The sequence below is a fragment of the Ovis canadensis genome, chromosome 4 (assembly GCF_042477335.2).
Source record: "Ovis canadensis isolate MfBH-ARS-UI-01 breed Bighorn chromosome 4, ARS-UI_OviCan_v2, whole genome shotgun sequence".
In the NCBI taxonomy this organism is placed as follows: domain Eukaryota; kingdom Metazoa; phylum Chordata; class Mammalia; order Artiodactyla; family Bovidae; genus Ovis; species Ovis canadensis.
In genome coordinates, this window is record NC_091248.1 from 100,705,844 (window position 1) to 100,719,347 (window position 13,504).

The 13,504-nt window shown below is 39.0% G+C and overlaps 1 protein-coding gene across 3 annotated transcripts in view; it reads left to right on the forward strand.

Annotated features, from left to right (window-relative positions):
* CPED1 (cadherin like and PC-esterase domain containing 1) overlaps positions 1–13,504 on the forward strand; it is a 327,294-nt gene that overhangs the window by 273,602 nt on the left and 40,188 nt on the right. For all 3 annotated transcript variants that reach the window (XM_069588269.1, XM_069588270.1, XM_069588268.1), the window contains 2 exons: positions 2,025–2,142; positions 11,303–11,439. In XM_069588269.1, coding sequence (XP_069444370.1) covers positions 2,025–2,142; positions 11,303–11,439 — 255 coding nt within the window. The remainder of the gene's footprint in view (positions 1–2,024; positions 2,143–11,302; positions 11,440–13,504) is intronic.

Below are 13,504 nucleotides of genomic sequence, written 5' to 3' on the forward strand. Positions count from 1 at the left end.
ATTATATTCTTTGCAGCCAAAGATGGAGAAGCTCTATACAGTCAACAAAAACAAGACCAGGAGGTGACTGTGGCTCAGATCATGAACTCCTTATTACCAAATTCAGACTCAAATTGAAGAAAGTAGGGAAAACCGCTAGACCATTCAGGTATGACCTAAATAAAGGTCTAGTCTCCACTAAAAACAAATGAATAGATAGATGAATAGATAGGTATCACACATACATGAACATATATCGTTCATAGAAGTTTATTCAAACTAAATCTTCTCACATCATTATAAACTTTATGCTATTTTAATTGCTTTATTATAATATAATGAACATTTTAACACAAATCATATTTCTAATTTTAAACAGTTTCCTAAACTTCAACTTCAGTCATGAATTAAAAAATGAAAATATGTGTACTGAATCAAGATTTTAAAAAGTCCTCACACTACCCCCATTCCTTTTGTTCCCTGATGCCCTGAATCTTTTGTGTGAGATCCAGGAATCTGAGTTGGTGGTTAAGATGTTTAAAAGTGTGAGAGAAGGTAACTAGAAATTGCTTGTTAGAGGCAGAAATACAGAGCAAAGAAGAGGTCAAACTAATTATTTCTCTCCATTATTGAGAATGCATGATATGAAAGGGGGGACAATTAACTCTAACCTTTTACACATTCAGCAAATATTTATTGTTGTCCACGGTACACCAGGGATGAGATTTATGTGTGAGGGAAATAATTATCCATTCTCATGGAGTATTCAGTCTAGTGGAAAAGGCACAAATAACAAGTGCAATTACCAAATGGTGAAGACGATGAAGAAAACAAAGGATGCTGATCTGGACAGAAGCTGATGCATCACTGTGCTGCCATTTCAAGAGACCTCAAACACAAAAAGATGCTCTCCATGCAAAATTAGGAAGAAAGCATTCTTGCTACTGCTAAGTCGCTTCAGTCGTGTCTGACTCTGTGAGACCCCATAGATAGCAGCCACCAGGCTCCCCTGTCCCTGGGATTCTCCAGGCAAGAACCCTGGAGTGGGTTGCCATTTCCTACTCCAATGCAGGAAAGTGAAAAGTGAAAGTGAAGTCGCTCAGTCGTGTCCAACTCTTTGCGACCCCATGGACTGCAGCCCACCATGCTCCTCTGTCCATGGGATTTTCCAGGCAAGAGTACTGGAGTGGGGTGCCATTGCCTTCTCCAAGAAAGCATTCCTAACAGATATCATTGAGTTTTTAACCTGACCTTAATCATGGTAGACTGAGAGAACCCAGTGAAAAGGGTGGCAGTGGAACCAGATGAGGTCGGTTAGAAGGACATAGGACAGGTACAAGTGCCTACAGCTTTGTAGGATAAGCTAAGAGAAAACAAGAGAAGGATGATATACTGCAGGAGAGGAAAGATTTCAAAGCCAATGAATTGCCTCTATGCCAGTGCATATGGCAGACTACAGAAGGCATTGCTTGGTGCAGAACATGCCTCTTCTCTAATGAGTTTCATTGCAGTGAGCTGTTATCTACCTACTTTTATAAATATGTAAAATGTTTTAGATAAAATATACATATTCAATTCCATTTCTAGTAAATCATAGATCTTAAATAAATGTGTGTTGAAATGAAATGCATCTGTTGAATTAACATTCTCCCCAAATATTTCCTATTTGTTATCTTACAGCATCACATTTTCCCCCCTTGATGTATTGCCCTCTGTTATACTATGTTATATTTTTTAATGAGTCAACAACACAAAGGTATATTTTTTTAAATAACTAACACCTATTTCTTTAAAAATTGGCAGAGCAATAACATGACTATCAATGCCAAAATAAAGATTATCATTAGAATTTATATGAATCCCCTAATAGAAGCAGCTATTAATAGCAAAAACAACAATCGAATAAATATCAAGAGAAGGGTAAACATGGATTGCTCCCTTTTATCCATAAAGGTTATTTGGCAGAGAAAGTCTTATTTTTGAGATTTTATTACTACAGGTCAGGTTAATTACTATGACAGCTAATTTTTATCATTTTAATGCAGGATTGTGGTTTGCTGATTCAGCCAGAGGAAACCTGTGGGTTACAGCCTATTTCCTCTGACTACATTGAAGCCATTTCGCAGCCCGAACTAAAGACTTGTCCATCTGGGGATACAAAAGGTGACTATTACACTGATATCATTTCTTTTTAAAAAAAAAAACCCTTAATATACATAAGTAGTAGATGGTTGCTTAAGCTATTCTACAAAAAAAAAAAAAATCAAGGTGATATGGTGCTTTTTAATTAGTATGAACTGCCACACATGTAATTAATGAAAATGCATTGTTTGAGTATGTGAAATATTTGATTAATCAAATGCTTTTCTTTTCACCTTCTGCTTTCTCCTTAGTTTAATGCATATTCATCATAGATCTCAGTCAAAAAGTCATAGCACAGAGTCACAGCCTTCCCTTGAGCCTCTGACTTGTTTTCCTTACTGTATATTTTCATAGCACCCAGTGTTTTTCTTCCTTTGCCGCTTCCACAATTATTTAAATGATTGTTGTTCATTGTTGTTCAGTTGCTAACTTGTGTCTGACTCTTTCGACCCTATTAAATGATTAAGTATGTAATTGACTTTGATGTCAGTGTTCCCAGGTTGTAAGCTGGATGAGGACAAGGGGTCTCAGTTATTCAGACTCTACCAATTCACTTAAAATTAGAATTTCTACAGAGTAGGTACAAAATAAGTTGACCTTGTGAACCCAAAGAACTGCAAAGGATAGAAGTTCAGTTTTATATAATTTCTTCAAGTTAAAAAAAAAATCTTTGGGAGTGGTCACTAATGTCTCCCATATATTGAACATGAATAGAGGCAGGGAAATTGGGATGTCAAATTCAAATTACATGTCCTTGCTATTGTAAACAGTGCTACAGTGAACACTGGGATACAGGAAAACACCCTAAATATCCATCAACAGAGGAATGGATAAAGAAGATATTATATATTATATATATATATATATAATGGAATATTATTCAGCTATAAAAAGAAACAAAATTGTGTCATTTGTAGTGATGTGGATGGACCTATAGTCTGTCATATAGAGTGAAGTAAATGAGAAAGAGAAAAACAAATATCATATATGTATGGAATATAGAAAGATGGTCCATATGAACCTATTTGCAGGGCAAGAATAGAGACGCAGATGTAGAGAATGGATATGTAGACACAGAGGGGAAGGGGAGGGTGAGACGAATTGGAAGATAGCACAGGCGTATATACACTGCTGCTGCTGCTGCTAAGTCACTTCAGTCGTGTCCGACTCTGTGCGACCCCATAGACGGCACCCACCAGGCTCTGCCGTCCCTGGGATTCTCCAGGCAAGAACACTGGAGTGGGTTGCCATTTCCTTCTCCAGTGCATGAAAGTGAAAAGTGAAAGTGAAGTCACTCAGTCGTGTCCGACTCTTTGCGACCCCATGGACTGCAGTCGTGTCTGACTCTTTGCGACCCCATGAACTGCAGGCTACCAGGCTCCTCCGTCCATGGGATTTTCCAGGCAAGAGTACTGGAGTAGGGTGCCATTGCACTACCGTGTGTAACATAGATAGCTAGCGGGAAGTTGCTGTATAACACAGGGAGCTCAGCTTGGAGCTCTGTGATGACCTGGAGGGGCGGGATGAATGGGGTGAGAGGGATGTCCAAGAGGGAGGTGATGTATGTATACAAATAGCTGATTCACTTCATTCATTCAGAAATTAACATGACATTGTAAAACAATTATACTCCAACAGAAAAAGTAAATAAATAGAAAGATCCACTTCCAAACAATTCAAATTGCATTATTCAATCCTGCCTAAACCGAGGGCAGATCTGGAATGAGACACTTTGGAGGCACTGTCCACTTCCCCTGTTTCTTTCCTTCCTCAGCATTCTTCTTTGAGTGGAGACCAGTGGAGACCAGTGAGGTTAATCCAAAGGTGGGACTAAAAATACCTCCAAGGCAGTAAGAGGAGCAAAGAGCATCTCCTCTGTGCTTCCTGGTTACCGCTCTGGCCTTCTGACCCCAGGTCTCCCTTCATCTAAAAAGTCTGAGAAAACACTCAAGAGCTTTTCTACCCTTGCCATGAACTTCACACTACAGCTTGAATGGGAAATGAGTTTCACAAATGGGTGGGACAAATTGCAATTTGGCATGCATGGCTAACAAACGTGGGCATTTCCCAGTTCTGGAACATGTGTCCCAAATAATAAATTACAGACAGTGCATAGAGAGGGATTTACCCATTACGGTGTGTCAGGTGGTATGATTTATGATTCTCAGCTAAATGAGATATATACTCTTGTATACAAAGGAGACATCCATATGTCTAGGTATTTTTTTTTAATCAGATGACAATTTATGAGAACCATAAAACAACTTAATTCGATTCCTCTTACTGAACCAAGTCAAAAGTTCTTCAATAAAAAGTTGAAGGTACATTACTGAGATTCCTCAAGAAGTGGCAATTTCTTCTGTCTGTTAAACTTATACTAACTTTTGCCAAGCACTGTTCTGAAGCTGTCTCTGTACCTAGTCCTTACAACAGAGGCTGCCGTAAAACAGGAGCCTTCTGCGAACTTGAGTAGTTAGGCTTCTTTGAAACAAAACAAATATTGACTCCATCAAGCCCATATTCCTCAGTCTGACGATAATCTGACCTATCCTATCTCTCCTAACTCCTCCGAGACTCTGGACCTCATTTCATACTGATAATCGGCTGCAGGACTCCAGCTCTTGTTCATGCTGATCCCTGCTCCTAAAAGTCATCTTCCCATCTTGATCCAAGTTCTCCTGATGCCATATCCTCTTCTCCAGGAAGTCTTTCTTTACCGCCTCACCCCCAGATTTGCTTCTCTTTTATGTGGCTCAGATGGTAAAGAATCTCTGCAGTAAGGGAGACCTGGGCTTGATTCCTCGTTTAGGAAGATCCCCTGGAGATGGAAACAGCTACCCACTCTAGTATTCTTGCCTGGAGAATTCCATGGACAGAGGAGACTGGTGGGCTACAGTCCATGGGGTTGCAAAGAGTCGGGCAGGAGTAACGAACACTTTCACATGCACCCAGAATATCCTATGCACACGTCTTCAGATAGCACTTACCTCGTAATGTTTCAGGCGTCTGAGTCACATGTTCCTCTCTATCAGTAGTCTTCAAAGCGGAATAATATAGCCAAGCAAGGGGAGAGAGAGGTACAGAACAGCACAGGGAAGAAGCCAGTAAAGATGAAAATATGTGTACCTTTATTTTTATATAATCATGCTTATTTTATTTTTTATGATGGAAATAATATATACATATGAGTATATGTACATGTAGCACCAGGCAGGTGCATTAACATGTCAAGGGCGCATCAGCCATAAGTTTGTCCTGAAGGCTGCATGAGATTTCAAGTGTGTCCAGAGCAAAGACTGTACCTTATTCGTCTTTCAGTGTCTAATATATGATTAAAAAATTGTTGCTGAACTAAAACCAAGATTCAAGGCCTCCTTTCTTTCACAGAAGACTGTGAAATCAACCAACGGTAACCCCCCTACCCTTGAGGTGTTAGAGACCTAAAGATTCAAGGTAAATGAGTGAGTTCAGAGATAAGTGTGCAAGGATGGATTTTTTTTTCTTTTTTTCTCTTTTATTCCTGGAGATGATTTAATGGTAGGACTCCCCTCTGTTGAAAGAAGTTGTCACACCAGATGACACTGAAGGATGCTTATTTTAGGTGCTTTAGATTTAGCTTATAAGTTCATAGAATGGTCCCCAAACCTTATTTTCACAGCACATTACAGTTTTCTGCCAGAAATGGATCCATTGTTTTTCTCCTTGAAAAATGTTCTTTGAATAACACCAGCTAATATAATTTGAGTGATTTTTTTATTAAGTTGAATTTTGAAAATAATTTAACTATAAAATACAACCTAAGAATAAAACATTTTGCCCAAGAAAGAAAAAAATAATTCTTTTAATTTGCAGACAGAAGTTTATATGATCACTGAATGAGAATTACCCTTAAAGAAAATGGTTTAGATTATATTTTATAATATATTAAAAAAAACTTTTATCATATCTTTTTAGAAGGAAATATAGTAACTTATACTTTAATAATTCTAATAATACTGAAAATATAGATTTTTTTCTTCTCAATTAAAAACTGCCTTGTTTTATAGCATTACAGAGTCAGAAATTAGTGCTATTGTTTATATGATTTTACATCTCACTAAATCACAAAGTTTAACTTCTTTTCTCTGTTATATCACCCAATTCAATTCACATAAATGGCTGAAATCTAACTTGCATTAAATATAAAGCTATAATGATAAATTAAATAACTTCTCCCCAAAGGTAGTTTCATTCTTCAGAATGTTATTCCCTATGACATATGTCATATTTTATTTCAGAAATCACAGCTTTGATTCATTCATTGTTCAAAAATATAACATAGAATGTATGTCCTCCTTTTTGACAATTTTTGGTGAGCTGGAATCATTTAAAATGTCAAGAAATCCCAGTCCTGCAGATGTTATACAGATGTCTATTTCAAGTAGTATTACTAACTCACAATAAAAAAACATTGTTAAGCAATACAAAAATGCAAAGAGTTATGACTATAAATATATGGTAGTATAAACCACTGGGGCTAAATTTTCAGGGACCCAATCAGGTATCTTTTTTATGTGCATGTGATTTTATGCTCACAAACTAATGGTACCCATATTAGCATCTTTGTGCATGCAACTGGTCACGTTTCTTCAGCCTTAGCAGCAAATGGCCACAGATCTCAGTTTGTGAAAAATTAGCTGTCAACAAATTTACGGGGGGAGACAGTGTTTGGGCAAAGAGGATACACATGTTGTTAGAAACTCAAGGTTCTGAGGAAAACTGAGCCTTTCAAAGTATTATTAAATAATATATCATTGGCAGAAACTCATGTGTGTCCCCAGTGTGCCACCACCTTATGAAAAAAAAATCTATTTAAAACAGTCTCTGAATACATGAACCCACTGAGAAAATTCAGCTTTTAAAAACAAAAATACATGTATTATGACAACATGTATTATGTGGCTTTTCTGTCAGTGCTACCAGAGAGATTGCTGGGCCATATTGTACTTTCAGCTGATGGCTTTGTGCTGCTCTAACCTAACATGATGAATGGATCAGCACTTTGGAGACTCTGAGACTTCAATTCTGGTCCAGCCCTGTCATTGACATGATCCTACTTCCATTATTTAGCATCCTGGGTCTCAGTTATCCTTAAAAGCAAAGGATGGAAAAGAGGTGATCCCAGGCCCCTTCCAACTGCATCCACAACCCACAAAATCTCTGTGGAAAAAAAAAAAAAAAAGGCTTTTTCAGAGGACATTTTCTTGAGGAATTCTTCGACGAAGGATAAACTGAAGGCCATGTCTAAATCAGATTGTATTAGGAGCCAAACAAATATGTGAAGGAAGTGGATTATTGATTACAAACTCTATATGTAGGGCGAAATCAGAATTAGAATATTCTGAATGAAACCCACAGAAGAATTATAAAAGAGAATTGGATGGAGAAACAAACACTTTTGAGAACAGTTTTCATTTTGCCACTCACAACCCAACACCACTCCCAAATGTTCGGTGTTGTAGCTTTTAGTATTAATACTATTGTCTACATCTCCAAACTTTGGAAACACCTTTCACTAAGCAGACCTTCTTTTCCTCCCCAGTATATACAATCTGTCATGGACAACAGTCACTTGCTCAGTCTCACTACAGTCAGGTCTGTCTCTTCACTTAAAATCACCCATTATACCTCTCTGAATCTTATCTATTCACAAATACCTCCTCACATCTTATCTGCTCCCATGGAACCTGCCAGACAACTCTGACTCCCGTGCTGTCTTTATTCTGAATTGCCATGGGTTGCTGAGGGTGAAGTGGGGTGAGGGCAGGAAATATATTCATCATCATGTAGTATAAAGGTGCTGTGGCAGATGCTACACATATTTTTCATATAGAGAAGTAAGTGTAATCATGAAAAGATTAAGTAATTTTTCTAAGATAAACCATGGTCCTCAACCTTGACTACATATTGGAATCATCTGAAAAGCTTTTAAAAATACACTGATGCCTGAGTTCCACATCCAGTGGTTCTGATGTAATCCGTCTAGGGCACAGCCTGGGCATGAGGATTTTTTAAACTTTTCCAGCTGACTTTTTTAAAACTTTTGTTTATTTATTTTTGGCTGTGTTGGGTCTTCTTTGCTGCATGGGCTCTTCTCTCGTTGCGGTCAGCGGGGACTTCTCTCTACCTTTTAATATGTTGGCCTCCCATTGTGGTGGCTTCTCTTGGTGCAGAGCACGGGCTCTAGGGCTGCCAGGCTTCTAGTGGTTGCAGCTTGTGGGCTCTAAGCACAGGCTCAGTAGTTGTGGCACACGGGCTTAGCTGTGCCATGTCAAGTGGGATCTTCCCAGACCAGGATTGAACCTGTGTTGCCTGAATTGGCAGGCTGATTCTTTACCACTGAGCCACCAGGGAAGTCCCTCAGAAGACTTTATATACTACACTGAGGTCTACAGAGCTCCATAGAGGCAGAGCTCAGGTGAGTCTGTCTCCAAAGCCCAAGATCTTTGAGTTCCACTCGTTTTACTCAATTATGAGTTACCTATTCTTAAGCTTTTGACATGTATAAATAGCAGTTTTATACCTGTAATTTAACCCTTCACCTGATTATGATTTTTGAAGTTTCACATTATAGTTAAGAGCATGGACTCTGGGACAGTCTTCAGCTCCAATCCTGTATGTTTTAAATTAATATACAGCCACCTCCTAGCTGAAAGATCTTGGACAAGTTACTTAACCTTTCTGAGCCCCAGTTAATACTGCAATGGGGATAATAAAAGGGTGGTTCTGAGATTAAATAAATTAATGTATTTAAGTGCTCAGGATATCCAACATCTGAGAGGCGCTATAAAAATGTTGACTATTTCTTTTTTAGTAATATTTAATAACTATTTCTTTTTAGATAACTATTTCATTATCTTATTTTACCAACGAGAATGCCTAATACCTTAGAGAGTAGATACATCAATAATGTATTGAATTAAAATCCTCCTAGATAGAAAGTAATATGTATATAGAGAAATGGAAGGTCATTCACCAGACCTGAAATTTTGGAGATATTACTTAATGGGTGGACTTTGAATAAGGCAGTTTTCTGGAATTCTCATTAAGTTTAAAAATCAAAGCAAAGAAAAAAATTTATGATGAGAGGAATAAATAAGTCCACATTGCTTTTGGACTGTCCTGTATTTCAACTTCCTGCTCCTGTTGACACAATTTGCCCCAGAGCAGTTCTGCTGTATGTTTTCTCTTCCTTGAAAGGCATGCTGTTCTCATCTCCTTTCCCTTCTATTTTCTTCTTGTCTCTCCCAGTTTTTCTCTCTTAATAGACACATACTTTTTCCCTTTCTGGGATCCACCAGTAAGAGCCCTAAACTAGATCTGTTTCTGTATTTTATTATTTGTAACTATTTCCACCCACACAAAAACTCACATACACAATTCTGACATTCCTGAGTCATGAAATGCAAAGTGTATTTTACCATCCCCTGAAAGTAGAAATTCTTCACTCTAAAATTAATGTCACAGGCTTCCCCGGTGGCTCAACAGTAAAGAATCCGCCTGCAGTGCTGGAGATGTGGGTTCAGTCCCTGGATCAGGAAAACTCCCTAGAGGAGGGCATGGCAACTCATTCCAGTATTCTTGCTGAGAAAATCCCACGGACAGAGGAGCCTGGCAGGCTATGGTCCATAGGGTTGCAAAGAGTTGGACACAACCGAAGTGACTAGTATGCACGCAAAATTAACGTCACACCAGATACTTTTGTTAGCAGAACCACAAATCAAAGCCAGAAGGGGTAAACTTGTTTAAAACTTTCATTTGCAACTCAAAAAGTAGCCAGGAATATTTAGTTCCTCCATATTTTGAAGAGAAACGTGAAGCGGTAACATCAGCGAAATCTTTGGGGTACAGTGGATGTTTGCTGGAGATGTCAAGGTATTCTCCACAGGAAATACAAATAACTGCTCTGTGTTTAACATGCTGATTCAGTCTCCATTTCTGAAAAGTGCATGGGAGAAAACAAAAATTGAAATCCAGGTGCTTCCCTGGTGGCTCAGTGGCTCCTGCAATGCAGGAGACGCAGGTTCGATCCCTGGTCTGGGAAGATCCTACACGCTGCGAAGCAACTAAGCCCGAGCGCCGCAACTACTGAGTCTGTGCGCTAGAGCCCAAGGGCTGAAACGACTGAAGCCTGTTGGTCCTAAAGCCCTCACTCCACAACAAGAGCAGCTACCGCAATGAGAAACCCAGGCACCACGACTAGAGAAAAGCCAGCGAAACAAGGAAGCCCCCAAACAGCCAAAAATAAAGAAAATTATTCTTAAAAATCCAAATTATGTCTTGATATTTTTCTAATAAATTATCAATGTGTCCACTCACCCTAAAAGCTGCAACATTTGAATACATTTTACTTTATCCATGAAATAAGAAAGATCTTACATGCAGCTTTTTAAGGGTATTCATTTATCTTATAAACGTTGACCAAAGCTTGTGCCTTACTCTGTGCCTGAAATTAGCTAGTAACAAAGGTGAGTAGAATACGTAATTGTTCTGGGTCCTTTAACTATATAATCCCATTAAATCCTCACACCAATCATGTGAGAAGAATAGTACACTCCTCTTCTAACAGATGAAAAAATTAAGGCAACAGAGCTAGAAAGAAGTGATTCACAGCAAAAAGGCCATATATCAAAGTAAGACTATTCTTCAAAACAGTAAATTATCAGAATATTAAAATAACTGTCTTATTATACATTGAAGCTCTTGACAGCAGAGAATATGACTATTGTTGGATTGGTAACTGAGCATGTGTTAGGCTAGGAAATATGTGTGGCCAACTATGTCCGTGTCAGTGACTCCCTATAGACTTCAGTCCTATGAAAGACCTCATGTACTGTTTGAAAATAAATAATAATTGAGTAGTATCCAAACACTTTAATTTTTTTATAAGCATGTGTTTTCACAGAACAGAATTTGCACTTGACTTCAGCATGAACTGTGTTATTTCAGAACATGACTACCTGATGTGATTCAGTTTGGTTGGCAGGAAGCCATGCACTGTTCTCCTGGGTTTATATGAGTGTGGTCTCCTCGCTGTGATCTCTGTAATGGTGTGCCGTCCATCACTGAATTCTAGACTTTCTTGCAAAGTGTAACTTCACCCATAGAAACTGAGCCAAAGAAGTTTTGCTATCTATTTCAGGCCAGTGGATCGTGCCTTGCCTTAGTTGTTCAGACAATAGGACCTGTGACTGGAGAGAAATCACTTGGCAGCCTCACCACTGCCAATATGGTGTCGTGACTAAGCCTCAACTCCAGCAGTGCCTGGGAGGAAGGAAGGTAGGTTCTGGATTCTTCAGGGGAGGCTTTTCATTAACGCCGCCTGCAGAACTGAAAACCACGCAATTGTAACTCCTAGACCCATGCCTGCTCCTTCACTCTGCAGAGGAGGACTAACTGGATGGAGTTTGACTTTTTGAATGAATGCGTTATCATAGAAGAGCCTTTTAATGATTTTTGCTCAAAATGCTCAATTGTTTCATTGTTTCCAAAGAAGTCTACTTGACAGATTGAGGCTATTAAAATCATGTCCTGTGCTGACCCAATTCCATGCTGGTTTTCTCAGCACACATGGGTAAGAGCTGGCCACATCAACTGACAGTTGGTGGTTCTGAGCAGCTGGCCTTGTCAACTGCAGCTCTCACAAGGCACTGCAGTTGAAATGGCCATCTGTGGCTCACACAGGCAGTGGAATGTTTCTGCATGTAAGACTTCTGCTCCAGCTTACCCCGTGCATGACACTGTTTTTATACGCTAACCTTCCTGATCTTCTCTCACGTTCCCGGGCAGGTCTCACGTGGACCTTGCTAGACTGCTTTTCCTTTAGTGCGGCTTCTAAGCTGGTTTTCTTGGACATGTGGTGTCTCCTTGCTTGGCGTGCTCTAACTAGGTAGATTCCTGCAGAGTTCTCAGACATGCAAACTGGGCGAATAGACTGAGATGCTTGGGTAATGTGAAGTAAATAATCCTTCTCCAGATTTGAAAGTAGTTTTTAATTAGATGGACATTTCCTCACAAACTCTGTGTAAGCTCTCACACACAGGCAAGATTGATTTAGAAAACCAACTTTTTTAAGATGCTCTATGAATCATAAAGAAAAAGAAAGTGTTAGTCACTCAGTTGTGTCTGACTTTGCAATTGCGTGGACTGTAGCCCACCAGGCTCTTGTGTCCATGGAATTCTCCAGACAAGAATTTGATACATAATGATCACTTAATAAAGATGTGTTAAGTAAATGAATACATTAAAATCTTATTTATTCCTAATCACAAATCTGTGCAGCAGCTTTCTACTTAAGAATATTGAAGTTCAGAGAGATTAATTCATCTATGATCATACATATATGTGAGCTGCCACAATTTAGGCAGTTTTCACCACCAATCTGGACAATCCAAACTCCGTATCCTAGAAATGTAGGACTGGAAGCAATGAAAGTACTTGTTGATTTAAGAAGTAAGACTTCTGCACACCCTTTCAGAATATCATTTTGATTTCAGAATTTATAGTGTTCACAAAGATTCCAAGTGAAAGTGTTAGTCATTCAGTCGTGTCTGACTCTGTGACTCCATGGACCGTAGCCTACCAAATTCCTCTGTCCATGAACTTTTCCAGGCAAGAATACTGAAGTGGGTTGCCATTTTCTTCTCCAGGAGATCTTCCCAACCCAGGGATTGAACCTGGGTCTCTTGCATTGCAGGCAGATTCTTTACTGTCTGAGCCATCAGGGGTGCCCAGAAGTCAAGCTTCTTCATACGTTTTCAGAATATCATTCTGACCTCAGAATTTAGAGTTTTCAAGAAGATTCCAAGATGTCGCCATGTATTAACCTGAAAGTAGATGTTAAAACTCATCACTAAAGTCTATGGCTCTGGACGGGACACTGTTTCTCAGGCTTATTTTCTTCATCTGTTTAAAAAAAAAAAAAAAAGGTGTGAATCTTTATGATCTAATCCCATGCTGCAGATTACTCAACTTTGTAAAAAGTGAAACACCTTCTTACCTGTCAGTCTTAACATACCTTAGCCTGAGTGTCTTAAATAGATTTTTATTTCTCACTGTTCTGGAGGCTGAGAAGTTCAGGATCAGGGCCTCCTGACTTTTGTTGGCTACCTTGCTCAGATGATAAAGAATCAGTTTGCAATGTAGGAGACTCAGGTTCCATCCCTGAATCAGGGGTCAGGAAGATTCCCCTGGAGAAGGAAATGGCAAACCACTCCAGGATTCTTGCCTGGAGAATTCCATGGACAGAGGAGCCTGGTGAACTACAGTCCATAGAGTTGCAAAAGAGCCAGACACTACTGAGTGACTAACATGTCACTCAGTGTTAATATGTTAACACTAACAT